This window comes from Nannobrachium achirus (assembly GCF_963921795.1).
Source record: "Nannobrachium achirus genome assembly, chromosome: 18".
Classification (NCBI taxonomy): domain Eukaryota; kingdom Metazoa; phylum Chordata; class Actinopteri; order Myctophiformes; family Myctophidae; genus Nannobrachium; species Nannobrachium achirus.
In genome coordinates this window covers 17,928,275-17,944,056 of record NC_137825.1, presented here as the reverse complement: position 1 = coordinate 17,944,056, position 15,782 = coordinate 17,928,275, and the positions used below count along the sequence as shown (strand labels likewise).

The 15,782-nt window shown below is 42.7% G+C and overlaps 1 protein-coding gene across 1 annotated transcript in view; it reads left to right on the top strand.

Annotated features, from left to right (window-relative positions):
• The window catches only part of LOC308303532 (AMSH-like protease), a gene marked incomplete at both ends in the record, with an annotated part of 28,844 nt that extends 21,958 nt beyond the window's left edge, over nt 1–6,886 (top strand). The window contains 3 exons of the mRNA XM_080747920.1: nt 3,995–4,107; nt 6,390–6,489; nt 6,830–6,886. Coding sequence (XP_080604046.1) covers nt 3,995–4,107; nt 6,390–6,489; nt 6,830–6,886 — 270 coding nt within the window. The remainder of the gene's footprint in view (nt 1–3,994; nt 4,108–6,389; nt 6,490–6,829) is intronic.
• Between the last annotated feature and the right edge of the window lie 8,896 nt (nt 6,887–15,782).

Genomic DNA, 15,782 nt, shown 5'->3' with positions numbered 1-15,782 from the left:
TAACAATGACACAGATGTCTTCCGCTCGAGTCAAAGCACGCGTGTAACAAGTTGCATGTCTTCAAACAAAACGAGTCATGACTTATGCCCGTTTGAAGTTTGAATTTTCAAACGCTTCGTATAGCGCCCCCCTTTGGCCGATTGGAATAAAATTGGTTTCAGTGATACTTTGACTAACCCTCCCCACATCTTTGCCAATGCCATGAACGTGTAACTTTGCAAGTATGATTTAGAGGCCGAAGAATAATTTGCATAAAACCGCAATATTGATTGAATCATTAAAAAATTATATTTCACTTTAAAAAAAATCTGGTTGATCAATCTGACCGTATTGGTCCAAAGTTCATGTGAAAAAAGTTTGTGCACTTGACGCGAAAATCCCAGGAGGAGATAGATTTTTACTGTTTTTCATATAATTCCAAATTGTGGGAGACCTAAAGGTCAGAGGTCAAAAGTTAGAGGGTAAAAGTTGTTCGGCATGAGGAGACGCATAAGTGTATACAGGTTTCATGGCTGTATGTATAACACAGCATGAGCTATACCTGTTCAAAGATCGCACTTTCGAAGGCTTCCTACAGCGCCACCATTTGGCCGATTGCTATAAAAAATAATAGCACACTTCGCTACTGTAAACTGAACACATTGATGTTTTTATTTTCATTTTCTCACTAAGTATGTAGGAGTTGAAAGCGGACAAAGTATTGAGGAGAACTTGATATGTCTGACTGATAAATAATGACAATATCTAGAGTGTGCTCGCCTTATAGGCGAGCCCACAATTATTACTGGGGTTGGTGGGGGCCTGACAGTAGCCCCCCGCGGGCCGCAAATGGCCCGCCTATTGGGGAACCCTGGCTTAGGGAGTCTTACTGGTATTATAATTAGTGTTGCCCGATCACGTGATCGGATCGGCCGCCGATATGGCCGTTTTTATAAGATCAGATTTTTTCTTTTTTTCAAAAAAATATTTTCTGGGAGTACTGAAAGTTACAGGTAAGGTGAATGCGATATGAAATGTAAGCTTACCATAATCACAGTAATCCTTAATCATTTTCAATCATATTCAAGGGCTTTTGGAGAAATGAGACAGACAGAGCACTGCAGAGGGAAGGTGATTGTGTCAGACTCTGTGTACAGCTGGCAGCTGATGCCAATAAGTAGTAATTGGCCCCTTGCTAATGGATCAAAGGAAGGCAATTATGTCTCTCTGCACTGTCAACTAGCTCAGTGGTTCTCAACCTGTGGGTCGGGACCCCCAGGGGGGTCCTCAAATTATTTTGGGGGGGTCCCCAGATGATTAACTTAATGTGCAACATTGTTTTCTCTCTCAACAGTAAACAAATCAACATAAAGTTTAAGTGTATAGAGGGTATCTGCACATTTCGAAAGTGAAAAATTAAGGACTTTTTAATACCTCTAAAATGACAAATTAAACATTGGCCAAATTGTCAAATATTAAAGCCAGAAATTGTGAAAATAGCCGATCTACCTGCTCACAACTCCTCGCGTTGCGAGGCGTTGTGAGCATGTAGATCTGCTATTTTCACAATAGAACCGTGTTATACAAAATATACTTCCTCAACTCTTCAGGGTCGGGGGTCCCCAGTTAAAATATGATTATTTTGGGGGTCACGGCCTGAAAAGGTTGAGAACCAAGTGATAGAGAATGAATAGATTTTTTTTTTCTTCTTAATGCCTTGCCAAAAGATCGGATCGGGAAAGATCGGGATCGAATCGGAAGCAATAATATTTGATCGGTATCGGATCGGGAGCAAAAAAACACTGATCGGGGCATCCCTAATTATAATGAAAGCAATTTGTTGATCACAGTTTTTTATTTGTCTTAAATCCATTTAGCCCTTTTACATCCTGTTACATCGATACATTATCAATCTGGCTAGCCATCGTTAAAGAAAAGGGAACGCCCACTCGTTTGTCCCTCTTCCTTTGAGCTAGCTACAGTCTCGAGAGAATGATACTTTATTGCCTCTGTATATAGAATATACAAATATATAAATAAAGATTACGAATTGAAGTTTTTCACTTAAAACTTCAGGCGTTTAAATGGGGGACAAACTCCGCTAGAAAAAAATCATTAGTCACTAGGGCATTCACCAAATATTTGAATATTCGAATATCAAAGTCACTATTCAACGTTTGTTTTCTCTTTAAAAAAAAGATATATATATATAGTTTATAAAGCTTGGCTAGATAGGAAGTCATAAGAATGAGTTGTCAATGCCCCTGGTGGATGAATTTGTTAATGCTCTATACCAGGGCTTCTCAAACCTTTTTAGGCCGTGACCCCCACAATAAACATATTTTAACCGGGGACCCCCACCCTGACAAGCACTTGGAATTGTAGGTATTAATGTGACTCGGTTCCACAGATAAATATTGTGAAAATAGCAGTTGAGGCGTTGCGAGGCGTTATGAGCATGTAGATCGGCTATTTTCACAATGTTTGCCTCTTGCTTACTTAAAGGAGTGGTGACGCCCCCCGAAATTTAACATTGTGCTGCAGTAGGTCACGTGGTCTTTCTCCAAACAGTCTGAAAAGGAGGCGGGGCCGTATCAGTTAGTGGTGAATGTATACTTCGTCCGTCGTGCAGTGCCGCGCAATGTATACTTCGTCCGTTGTGCGGTGCCGCGCACAACGTGATACGTTGTTGTTAGCTTGTAGCCCGGCTAGCGCTGCACCGCACGGCTATTTGCGAGAGCTATTGTGTGTGTACACACACACACACACACACACACACACACACACACACGAAAGCACACACACACAGGCTACACACACACAGAGTGTATGAGCCACGGACCTCCTCTGCGGAGGTCGGAGGAGGAGATCGCTGGACCCTCGTTCTACGCTTGCTCCGGTGTCCCGGGTGCTCCTGTCAGGTTTAGGGCAAGAGACAGCAGGGTATGGCCGACAAAATCGTCTCATAGACGGGGAGAAGCGTGTTGACCCTCGTAACTAATCTCTGACACCTTTTTTGAAGAAGACATGTACTTTTTTATCGGTCTAACCATTGATTTTATAGCGAATGCTATATAATTCTTACCCCTAGAACTGATAGTTTTAACGTTGGTTTAGAAAGTCGGAAACACACCTCGGACAGCTTTTGTTGGGTCAGTTTCAAAAGATAATGATATGGATGCTCAGAACAGTCAACCATCTGTCCGTCTGTTTTTCTCCTTCACGTCTCATCACCTCGCTGGAATCATTTTGATTATGTTTTTATTATTAGATTGTTCAATATGGCCAGCAATGTTGTCTGCCAATAAAGCTCATCAAATTTTAATTGATCAGAGAGAGAGAGAGAGAGAGAGAGAAGGGGGGGGGGGGAGAGAGAGAGACAGAGAGAGAGAGAGAGAGAGAGAGAAGGGGGGGGAGAGAAAGAGAGAGAGAAGAACAAAGAGTTTTCAGATCGGAATTTTATACCTTGGCCATTTGAAAATAGCCGATCTACAAATATTTTGTACTTGGAGGTATTAATGAGGTCAGTTCGTCGCTCTCCCCAGGTTGGCAGAGGGAGTGATACATTTCTCTTTCTCTGCAGATCCATCCTACACATATAGTTTATGTCAGGGGTCTTCAACAGGGGGTCCGGGACCTCTAGGGGGTCCTCAGAGTTTCTACATGGGTTCTCCTTTTTTATATTAACCACTTGAACCCTAGCATCCATATTCTGAGAACTTTAGCCAAATATTGTGAGCTTGTAGATCGGCTATTTTTGGCAAAGAGGTTTGGTGTAGAAGGGAAAAAGAGCAGGACAGAGTACTACTACTTTATTTTGCTACTAAGTATTGACAGTTCAAGTGGTTAAATATCTGAAAACATGAATTGACGTGAATCCAAAATACACTTGACGATTGTGCTGTCAAACGATGAAACTATATATATGGAATCTATGGAAAGGTTAAGGGGGTCCCTGCTTCATCTCTCTCTAATAAGTGATATATATATATAGATATATCTCTCTCTCTCCAGACTCATCCTACACAGACAGCGTTCCTGTCCAGTGTAGACCTCCATACACACTGCTCTTACCAGCTCATGCTACCTGAGGCTATCGCTATCGTCTGCGCCCCCAAACACAATGAGTAGGTGTAACACACACACACACACACACACACACACACACACACACACAGGTTTGGATTACTATTCTTATTTGGAAATCGACATTTTAAGGCAAGTGATTTTATGAATGCCATGTCTTGTTTATTGCCATTTTTAACCGTGAGCACTAAAGCAAGAAATAACAGATCTACAAACTTAGATCGGCTATTTTTCGGTGCACGACATGAGCACTAAGTAAGTATAAATCAGGCATAACTCTTATCTCTAAATGTCTCAACGTAAACGTAAACCCCAATCTACTTTTTTTCCCTAATTGTAAAATATATCTTTAAAAAAAGAAGAAAAAATAAACAGTTTTAACCGTAAAACAAGGATTTCTATTGTGAGGACCAGGAACATTTTCCTCACAACGTCTATTTCTCACATTCTACTACTGAGGTTACGTTTGGTGCTCACAAATATAGTAATACGCACAGCGACAAACACACACACACACACACACACACACACACACACACACACACACACACACACACACACACACACACACACACACACACACACACACACACACACACACGGACACGCACGTCCTTAACCTGCAATTGCCGCTGACTGATTTCCATTTATTCCCTATAACCTCTAGCATTAACCTTCACCGTCACTGATTACAATTTACTGTCGACAGTTTATTAGTCATTTAGCAGATGCTATTATCCAGAGCCACTTAGGAGAGCCAAGTCAGAGCAAGTGGCATGAACTCTTGTCAGCAAATGACAGGCTAAATAGGTAGAGTGAAAAGAAATCACTGTAGTGCTTCAATGCAGTGTTGTTTTTTACATCAAATTTTGATTTATTTAATCAAATGTAATTTAGTTGTAGTCATAAATTAGTAGCCTGGATCCAGCCTGTTTGCTCCGTTCCACATTTTGTATTGTCTCTACGCATGTGATGCGTAGAGACAATACAAAATGTGGAACGGAGCAAACAGGCTGGATCCAGGCTAATAAATTAGTCAGCTGAAAGGTTTTAGTTTTAGTCTAGTTTTAGTTGACTGAATATCATAAGATTTTAGGCATCAAGGCCTGCCAAAATACATTTTTGTCGACTAAATCAACTGTAGATTTAGTCGACAAAAATGTATTTTGGCAGGACTTGATGGCATCATAACGAAAAACATTCCTCTGGCTAAAAACGGACACCACAAAACTATGGTTTAGTGATGAGTCATCACTTTTCTGAGGTCAGCTCTGTTTTGTGGTGTCCGTTTTTAATCCGACGAATGGTTTTTTTTGTGCAAAACAAATGCTTGCAATGGATTCAGGATCACGAAAGACCTAGTTAGACCCCTCACATGCTACTTAAAGAAGATTTTTTTTTGGGGGGGGGTCTTTTTCTAAGGATCATAAAAAAAACCTTGAACCATTACTATTGCAATTTCTTTTGGGTCAAACCTTAGATTGACTGGCCTACTTGTAGAATATTTCCCTAAAACACCTGGTCCTTCCCTGGCCAACACTCCACACTTCCTACAGCAGTGGTTCTCAACCTGTGGGTCGGGACCCCCAGTGGGGTCCCCAAGTTATTTTGGGGGGTCCCCCAGATGATTAACTTGATGTGCAACAATGTTTTCTCACGCAACAGTAAACAAACCAAAATGCAGTTTAAGTGTAATAGAGGTTATCTGCACATTTCCAAAGTGACAATTTTAGGACTTTTTAATACCTCTAAAATGACAAATTAAACATTGGCCAAATTGTCAAATATTAGCGGCAGAAATTGTGAATTGCAAGGCGTTGTGAGCATGTAGATCTGCTATTTTCACAATAGAATCATGTAATACAAAATGTAATTCCTCAACCCTTAGTGCTCGTAGGGACCCCCCGTCCCCAGTTAAAATGTGATTATTTTGGGGGTCGCGGCCTGAAAAGATTGAGAACCAATGTCCTACAGTACATGCATCCCTGCTTATCCCAGATTGATCTCGGGGTAGTACTGCTACCGAAGCTCCCCTCGCTCGCCCGCATCCTACTGTCAGCTGAATTCTTGAGCTAAAAACCTTCAATAGACACATGACACAGACTTCTAATGAGACGGAAGCACAAACATTTGCAGTTCGTTTGCGCTACTGTCTGTCTCTCCTACACGGTCTCCCTCTCAGCTTTCCTACTGTCTGTCTCTCAGATGTTTGCCTCAATTAATAAACAACGCAAAGGGGAGTGAACAATAACGTTAAATGCTCTCTCTCTCTCTCTCTCTCTCTCTCTCTCTCTCTCTCTCTCTCTCTCTCTCTCTCTCTCAGTACTGGTGTATTCAGACTCACCACTGCAGGTATGTGTGAGGTGTCTGGCTGCAGACTGAAGGGGTTTCACCCACACTCTAAAGAACCTCCCCTGTTCTCTGTGAGTATTAACGCGTGTGTGTGTGTGTGTGTGTGTGGGGGTCAGCAGGGGCTTTGGGTGGGTCGCTGTATGGTCAAAATAAACACGTATATGTGTTGTTTTTGAGTGAGTCTCGTTCGTTATTAATTATTAAAAATGTTAACAACCTTCAAACTTGGCATCCATATTTTGGGCATGTCATTATACTGTATATTCATAATGTTAAATATTTATTTATTGTACTTCCACACAGGTGGCTCACCTCTAATTTAGTCTCCGTCTCTCTGTCTGTCTGACTCTCTGTCTGACTCTGTCTGTGTCTCTCTCTCTCTCTCTCTCTCTCTCTCTCTCTCTCTCTCAGGTATGTAAACATGTCCTAGTGAGGGACTCAAAAATCAGCGTGCTCGACCTCAGGTGACCAGCAGAGGGCACTACTCTTTCACCACTGAAAACACACCACCGCCACACCGCAAACCACTATTTATACAAGCTTTGTTTACCTGAAAACGAAAACGTTCTTTTTGTATTTATTTATTTTTTTCCGAACAAAAGAAGCTGTGAAAGGAGGTTTCAGTAATGCAAGGGGGCTCCAGTTGAGGTACTGAGACGGTGGTCTGGACTGCAGTGAGACTCCTCTGATTTAAGCCCCTGCAGCAGCTCAAGGATAGGAGGATGGGGAACACGTGACCACCGGGCATGCGTCATGCTCACCATGGGTGACAAAACTCACACCGGAAGTGCGATGAAATACAGGACAATAGTGGCCTTTCCATAAAGCCTCTTAATGCGCATTTACAACTTATTCGCAAAATCTTTTTATGGAAACACTTCAAAATGCGAATAAACTTTCATTATCCACAAAAAAAAATGATCCGCTTGGAGGAGGTGGATTTTGAGGCTTTATCGAATAAACTAAATGCGCATTTGTGAATGGAAACGGGTCAGACAATAAATGCGAATACATTATGACGTTCTGGGTCCATATCGTCCACCAACTTAACACTTTCCCCTGCCGCTTAACGTCCATTGTATAGCGTTTATAGCCCACAAAACAAACCGGTTGTTTGTTACACACGGAGTGACACGGACACCTCCCGGAGTCAAGCCATCCGTGGCTAACCCTTCCTCATCACACAGTGTTGCGTGCCAAAAGTGGCCGATCTACAAGCTCACTGCAGCTTGCATCTGCGTCTCCGCGCCGCTTGCAGATCGGCCACCTTCCAGAGGACGCTGAAACTTGCAGGATGAGCACTCTACTCTGTCAACCCATGCGACCGTCGCTAATTCGAATGACACCCGCAAATGGAAACGGGCTAAATTCGCTTTGTCTTAATACGCATTTCTGATCATTCGCTTCCCTAATTCGAATAAGTTTATGGAAACATGGCTAGTGAATGGAGCTGAGCTAGACCAGCTCATGAACAAACACCATTTATAAACGACTGAGACCTTTGTCATATAATCTGTTCAGGAATATAAAAGAAAACATATCACAGGAATGTTTACAATCCCTTGCTTTTCGATGTCCACAGTACATAATGAAATAATAATAACAGTAATTAACAATCGTTTCTGTCTCTGAAGTATCGCAAGATTTGGTTCACAGATAGGAAACGGTGGATAGTCTTGCGATACTTGGCACGTTTAGAAACACACTTTGTGCTCTTTAGATACTGCTATAAAATGACACAGTGTGCACATCGAAAATCAACACAGCAAAGTATGTTATTAAAAACTTCTTGCCTGCGAGTCGACTTTGAGAACGACTTTCTCATTAGGAGCGGCTCTGTCGATCGACTTTGGATCGACTTTTATATAAAAGCATTTTTTAAGCATTTATTTGGGTATTTTGACGGAGCAAATGGGTTCCCTTACCTTCAGCTGGTTATAACGAGAGACCGTGAAAAAAAAGGATATGATGATGACATCACCGCTAAACCAGTGTTTACAATAGCGTCTGCTAGCCGTTTAGCTCAATACAAACCATCGTCCATTACGCAGCTTCACTAGGTCGGATTTTGATTCGGAAATTTTGTGCGTGGCGTCTGTATACGATCCGTTGCCCAGGCCGATGGTGGTTTAGACGATCAAGCACGAATTGAGCAGTAATGAGCACATATGGCGCGCCGTTGATTATAGCCGTGTCTCCCATTGTGAATACATTGAGAGAAGTCACTTACCCATCCTTCAAACATGGATTATTCTGAAAGTTTTAGTGGTCTTTTTGGTGGTGGTTTATCATCATAGCTTTGAAAACAATGAAATTATACCCTATCATGTTAATAAAATATAGCTATTTCCCGGCAGTTTTAGCGCACATCCATATTTTAAGTTTGTAGGGAATGGGTTAAGGTCTCAATTGTTCAGAAAAAGTGTTTATTCATGAGCTGCTCCCAGGCTGCTCCACAGGCTTTCACTGACTCCAGTGCATTCTACCGAACTTCCGGCTGCGGTTTCGCACCCATGGTGCGACAAATCTGTCGCTAGGAATTGTGAGATAGCGAGAATTACCTTGGTGTCTCTTCCTTCTAAAAGTTCCTTGCGGCAGCTAGGGAAGTGGGGCCTGAGATCGCTGCTGCATCCCCGCCTTGCCTATTAAGACCTGAGGCAGATTCTGCAAATGCCTTCTAAACCAGATTTCTTTTTTTAACTGTTCGAAAATAGCAGATGTACAAGCTCGCGGCATGAAGTGACGCGCTGTGAGCTTGTACATCTGCTGTTTTTGAAAAGCCAACACAAGAAATATATATAAGATGACACTGATGCTTTCCCGGTTTTAATGGGATAGAGCAGTGGTTCTCAAACTGTGGGTTGTGGACCCATTTTCGTGGGTCGCAAGTAAATAGTCCCTTTTTTTTTTTTTTTTTTTTTTGGTTTCCTAACATTTTGTTTTGAATTGACGGATGGAAACCTTGTACGTCCAAAACTGTTTACTTTTCAGTATTCAAGCTCAAAACGCACTTTTGTGTGACACTGTTATGATCAAGTAGAGCATAAAATAAAAAAAGGTAAAATATGGAGATGAGAGGTTTCTCCCCGACAGCAACTACGTATATGGCCAAGTGGGGTCCCCAAATAATTGCCAAATCACCCAATATATTAATATAACATTAATATAAAAAAAGGTTTTCATTTTGATACCGATAAATCACTTTTAAGAGCCGATAAACGTCTTTTTTAAGAGATTTGCCCTGATCCAGAAAAGGCTGAGAACCACTGGGTTAGAGCAGTGGTTCCCAATCCTCTTTTCCTTGGAGCCCCCTACTAAAGCCCCCCACTAAATCTGACAAAAGCTGAGCCAATCTTTTACAAGCTCCGACTACGTGACCTTGTGCAGTAACGCAGCAATGCTCACACTGAGCTTGTAGATCAGCTATTTTGCGCGCCCCCCCCCCCCCCCCCCTTTCCTTCAAGAACCTCTTTTTGTGTTTTGGCGTTTTGAGATTTGGCGTCCCCCACACCGCAGGTTGGGAACCACTGGGTTGGAGTCCCCCAACACCAGCCAGGAGAATATGACCCCCCTCAATACTGATGATGATGAGGTGCCTTTGACCAATTAGCACTTAAACCCCCCACCTGCTCCAACAGAGCTAATCATTGACCATCAACTGCTCCCAGTGACCAACAGTAGAAGACTGGTTGTACTGGTCAGCACCCATTGACCAACAGTATAAAGGGGATTCCACACTAGGCGCTGTTGCCGCTACGGCTGCCGCTTGGATCCGCGGTTACCGCACCACGGTCTCTCATGTGTACACACAAAACACAATCGCTCCGCGAATAAACGCCGGGCGGTATTTCGCAAAGATGAACACAATCCATCTCTCACGCTCGCGGGGATTTCACGGGGCCACGCCCGCTCTCCTCGCCGCCCCAAAACTTCACTGCGCGGCTGAAAAAGCCGCCCGCCTCTCATTGAAAATGAATTGCTAGGAGGCGGTGACCGTGCGTAGTGTGGAACCCCCTTAAGACTGGTTGTACTGGTCAGCTCCCAGTGACAAACTACTGGTCAGCTCCCATTGACCAACAGTATAAGACTGGTTGTACTGGTCAGCACCCATTGACCAACAGTATAAGACTGCTTGTACTGGTCAGCACCCATTGACCAACATTAGAAGACTGGTGGTTCTACTGGTCTGCTCCTAGTACAACAGTAGAAAATACTGTGGTTGTACTGGTCAGGTACAATTATGTACAGTATTTATCATTGGCGTCTGGCAGAAACCTTGTATCTCCATAGCCCTACTTCATCAATCACCATATGCTGTGGCACAAAAGTAGTGAAAATAGTTGATCAGCTATTTTCACTATTTTAAATAGTAAAAAACAAGGTTGTGGACTTACAAGGTTTCCCTCCTGACATCAGCGGTATGCTGCTCACAGTGTTGTGTCCAGGTTGACAACATCCAGGTCCACACTCTCAGTATTTGCGCTGCTTTGTAGCCTTTGTTATAAAATGTTCATGTTTTTAAAGTTGTTGTGATTTTTGCAGTGCCATAGTTTAAACATGGAAAGCCCTATGATTGTCATTAAAAGAGGTATTTCGCCAAAAACCCAAAAGCTGTTTTAAATGTTTATTTTCGGCACCTAATCTCACACCCGCCACACAACTAGGCGTGCCCTGGTTTATTTGTTCAAAACAGAAGATTGCCAGCAGTCATGGAAGTTTGATTGATTGAATACTTATTCAGAAATGTAAACAGCACCTGGTACAGTGAGTCCGACATTAAGGCAAAAACAAAAGGATAACACAAAAAAGTCCTGGTGACTTGTTTCCATTGTGGTCCTATGTATTAAATTCATCAAGATTCACCAAACTATTTACACAATACATGTCATCAACAAATACAAACGCTATTATGTAGAAAAGAATGGGAGGGTCTCCTGATAGATGTTTTTCATCCTTTCGTGGATGGCTGTCAGGGTATTCCACATTTTGGTGGCAGAGCAGTAGAATGAGAACTTCCCCATGTTTGTTCTAAATTTGGGTGGAACAAGATCATAGTTCTTCCCTCTAATGGTGTCCTTCAGCAGTGGTGGACAGTAAGTATGTTTACTTGAGTACAGTACTTAAAGGGACTTTTCACTTTCAGGAAAGAATTGGGTCATTTTATCGTCTACTCATGCTTTTGGGAGCACCCCAGACAGTTTTTAAGTTGCTTGATTCAGCATTTGATATAAATGTTATCAGAGTCCTTCCTATCCAATCCCATTGTAACTTCAAACTCCACGTTTAACCATGATAGATTCATCGAAAACACTTGTCCCTGGTTCTGGTGACTCATACTGTCCTAATACTTGAGGGGTCGTGTTTTTTCATTTACTTTTTTCATGTATTTAAAAAAAGAAGTAAAATGAAAAAAATAATATATATATATATATATATATATATATATAAAATGAATGAAAAAAAGGAATTGCAACAACATGGCCTCCTTATGTATTGGCAGTATAAGTCACCAGAACCAAGGACGGGTGTGTTTGGAGAAAATCTGTAGGAGTAGTAACAAAGAATGTGCTATAACACGGCAATTGTGGTGGAGAGTCTTCCTTCCTGGCCGTGTGTGTGTGTGTGTGTGTGTGTGTGTGTGTGTGTGTGTGTGTGTGTGTGTGTGTGTGTGTGTGTGTGTGTGTGTGTGTGTGTGTGTGTGTGTGTGTGTGTGTGTGTGTGTGTGTGTGTGTGTGTGTGTGTGTGTGTGTGTGTGTGTGTGTGTGTGTGTGTGTGTGTCGCTGCCTGTGTCAGTGTGGTTGTTGTCTTCCCGAAGGTGGGAGGAGCCATTGGATGGTCAGGACTCTGCTGCCAAGTCGTAGGAATGCATGTGGTGCTGACATGAACATCACCTGTAGGCATCTGCTTTATACAGTATGTGTGTGTGTACACACACACACACACACACACACACACACACACACCACTGCCACAGTCTGCATACACACTGTAGTGCTCTCTGTACCCAGACAAATCCTGCCAAATATGTTGTGAAAAGATCCTCAGTCAAACCTACATACTGTACCGTTGCTATCAGGCAGAAACCTTCAGATCACAAGATTGTTACATTTTATCTCTCTAAATGAATTCCCCATTTCATCATTGAAGTGTCGCACAGCTAAAATAGTAGATACAAGCTCACAATGCATAGTGTTGTGATGTGATGATGCATTGTAAGCTTGCAGATCAGCTATTTTCAGCTTGCACAAAAATACAATTCAACCACTTTTTTACACCTGTATATCTGATGTGACAATAAAGCTGATTCTGATCTCAGAGGTTAATATGTTTTACTATAAGTTACTTTATAGATTTGTATTATTGTGGGCTCACTCCATTTATGGTGCTTGGCACCAGGGGTACTCTTTTGGATGTGGGGAAGTCCACCACCATAATTGGACAAGACTGATGTCATCAACATGACATCAGTATTTGGAGGCCACTATACCAATACAAGTGGCAGAACCCACAATATACTGTATTCAGCAACCCTTGAAGACGCTGCTTTTGTTCATCTGTGTCTGTTTGTGAAATGTTGAGGTGGACCGTATGTCTGAAGGAAGGACCAGCAGATTGGTTTAATGCTGCTGTTGCCGTGGAACCCGAGGTTTACCACTTTGGAAGGTACAGTGAGGGTTTGAATGACAACGATCAGATTGACGTCCATATCTTCAATATAGTGTCTTTGCGCTGGAGGAAGTTGCCTCCAGTGACGACTGGAAGTGGAGAACATCCTGTTGAGGTTCCCTTCCAGCGCTCGGGACACACAGCTGTGCTGTTAGAAGATATCATTTACATCTGGGGGGGCTTCCCCAAATATTCTTTATGCAACATTCTTTATGCATTTGTTGTCGACACCCACAGGTGGTTGAAGCCCAAGGTGTCAGGGACTGTTCCAGAGGGGAGGACGGGTCACTCAGCCTGTGGCTTTGGCAATCTAATGTATGTCCATGGAGGAGGGACCGACCAATACACTAATGACATCTACAAGTTGGACACCAAAATAATGGTCTGGACTTTAATTAACACCAGAGGCACTACACCACCTGTTTCATACTGTCACTCTAACACCATCATCGGGACAAAGATATTTGTATTTGGAGGCATTTGGACCGGCTTTCTCTTCAACAACAACATCAGAGTGTTTGACACAGAGACCAACTGCTGGATGAGCGTACCTTCTGCACAGCTCTTTCCAGAACCACGCTTTAGGCATTCAGCCTTTACCTACAATGAAGAGCTGTACATATTTGGTGGTGAGAGCCGGGGAAAGACATTCAATGATCTGTGGAAATTCAATCCAGAGACCTTCTCCTGGAAGCAGGTTGAGCCCAAGGGAAAAGGCCCCGACTGGATGTATGGGATGTGCTGTTGCATGGTGGGAGATCGTATCACCCTCTTTGGAGGACACCCCAGAACCCATGAGCTGCACGTCTTAGACTTAATTCCTAGTCTGAAGTCATTATGCAAGCTAGCAGTTATTCAGTACAGTGTGGAGCAGTCGGGACTCCCACATGACGTCAGATGGGAACTGGCAGCCATGACTAAGAACAGCAACAGCGTCACGATTGCGAAGGCAGGAGGTTTAGGACCCAAATGCAGACAGACAGGTGGAGGCAGGAAAGCTCAAATGCAACAGAGTTTATTACGAAAACTCACAGGAATCAGGAACAAACTGAGCTGGAACAAACACCGGTGACATACAACAACGATCTGACAAAGGAACTGAACAAACAGGGGAGTATAAATACGCAAGACTAACTAGACACAGGTGAAACCAAACTTACAATCAACACAGGGATTGGCTGGGGAACAACACAGACAGTAGTGGGCAAACTAACTATAGTGTCTATAGTTTTGAGAGAGCTGGTGAACAGTGGCGTCAGTTCAGCAAAAGCTAAGGTATGTCGCCTTCGCGCGCGTGCAAGACACCAGTCATGTTGCCATACCTTAGCAACAGGCATGGGGAATTTATGTTATTCATGTTTTTCCCCTGTAGCCAAGGTATGGCAGCTGCCATACCTTGCCATTCCCAATTGAGGACCTTCCTAGGAAGGCGCTTGGGAGGCCTCGTACTAGATGTCCGAACCACCTACTGTAAGCTGACTCCTGTCCATGTGTAGGAGAAGCAGTTCTACTCCAAGTCTTTCTCGGGTGACTGAACTTCTCACCCTATCTCTAAGGGAGATACCAGCCACCCATCTGAGAAAACTTATTTCGGCCGTTTGTACCCGCGATCTTATACATTCGGTCATGACCCACACTCCTATATGGGACTGATCCATGTTGAAGACATGAATGTAGACCAAGTGTGTACCGAGTGATTTTCTTTTTCTTTTTTCACAAGATAGCGATCAGCCACATCTGGTGTGCTCCCTGTTTACATACAGTATATTCTTTTCTTTTTCTTTTATTTCACTGAATCAGCTTTTTCTCTGCTTCCTTGTTCTCGCTCTCTGTCAAAACAGCAGATTTTTCAATGGCCGAAAACTATGGATTGCATGGTGCTCAAATGAGCCGAGTTTTCTTTTTTGACGGAAGAAGAGATCAATCAGGGGATCGATCGAAAAATAGGACAATATTCTGTGACTACTTGGAAAAACTGGCAGTATAGCTGGCAGTGGTTAGTTTGGTACCTTCAAAGTGACACAGGTGGCACAAAACGCAATTTGTCTCACAGTTGCATCCTGGGAAAGAGAAATATGGGAGTTTCACTCAACGTTTCATAGACTTTTCATCACACACTGTGTGTGTGTACGCGAGCACACATTCTCGCCCGCGCGTGTTTGTGTGTGAAACGGAATAATAATTGAATAATAACAATATATACCAGGGGTCAGCAACCTTTTTGAAATTAAGTGCCATGTTTTTTTTTCTAGAGTGACGTTTCGAGCAACACTGCTCTTCTTCAGACTCAGACTTCTGTCTGAAGAAGAGCAGTGTTGCTCGAAACGTCACAACATTTATTTGGTGCAATGAAGCACTTTTTCGCATGTGAGCCCACAGTGTGCGAGTGTTTTTGTTTATTTTTCTAGTATCTACTCGTTCGCTCTGCACCTGCCCAACTCTGGTTGGATGTTGTGCATGTCATCTCCCCTTTATTTTCTAGAGTGTCAGTGTGCCATGTCAACATACATTTTAATGACACATATTTGTACATATTTTAATTGGCAGGACATTGATATAACGATCATTAGACTCAGAGCAATAATCCACCTCCCCGACTCCCTCCCCAGTCAGCGTTCAGAGTTTTGATGACTGTAGAATTTTGTGCCGGATGAAATTTGATATACATTAGTTAACTTCATTTAATTGACCATGTTTA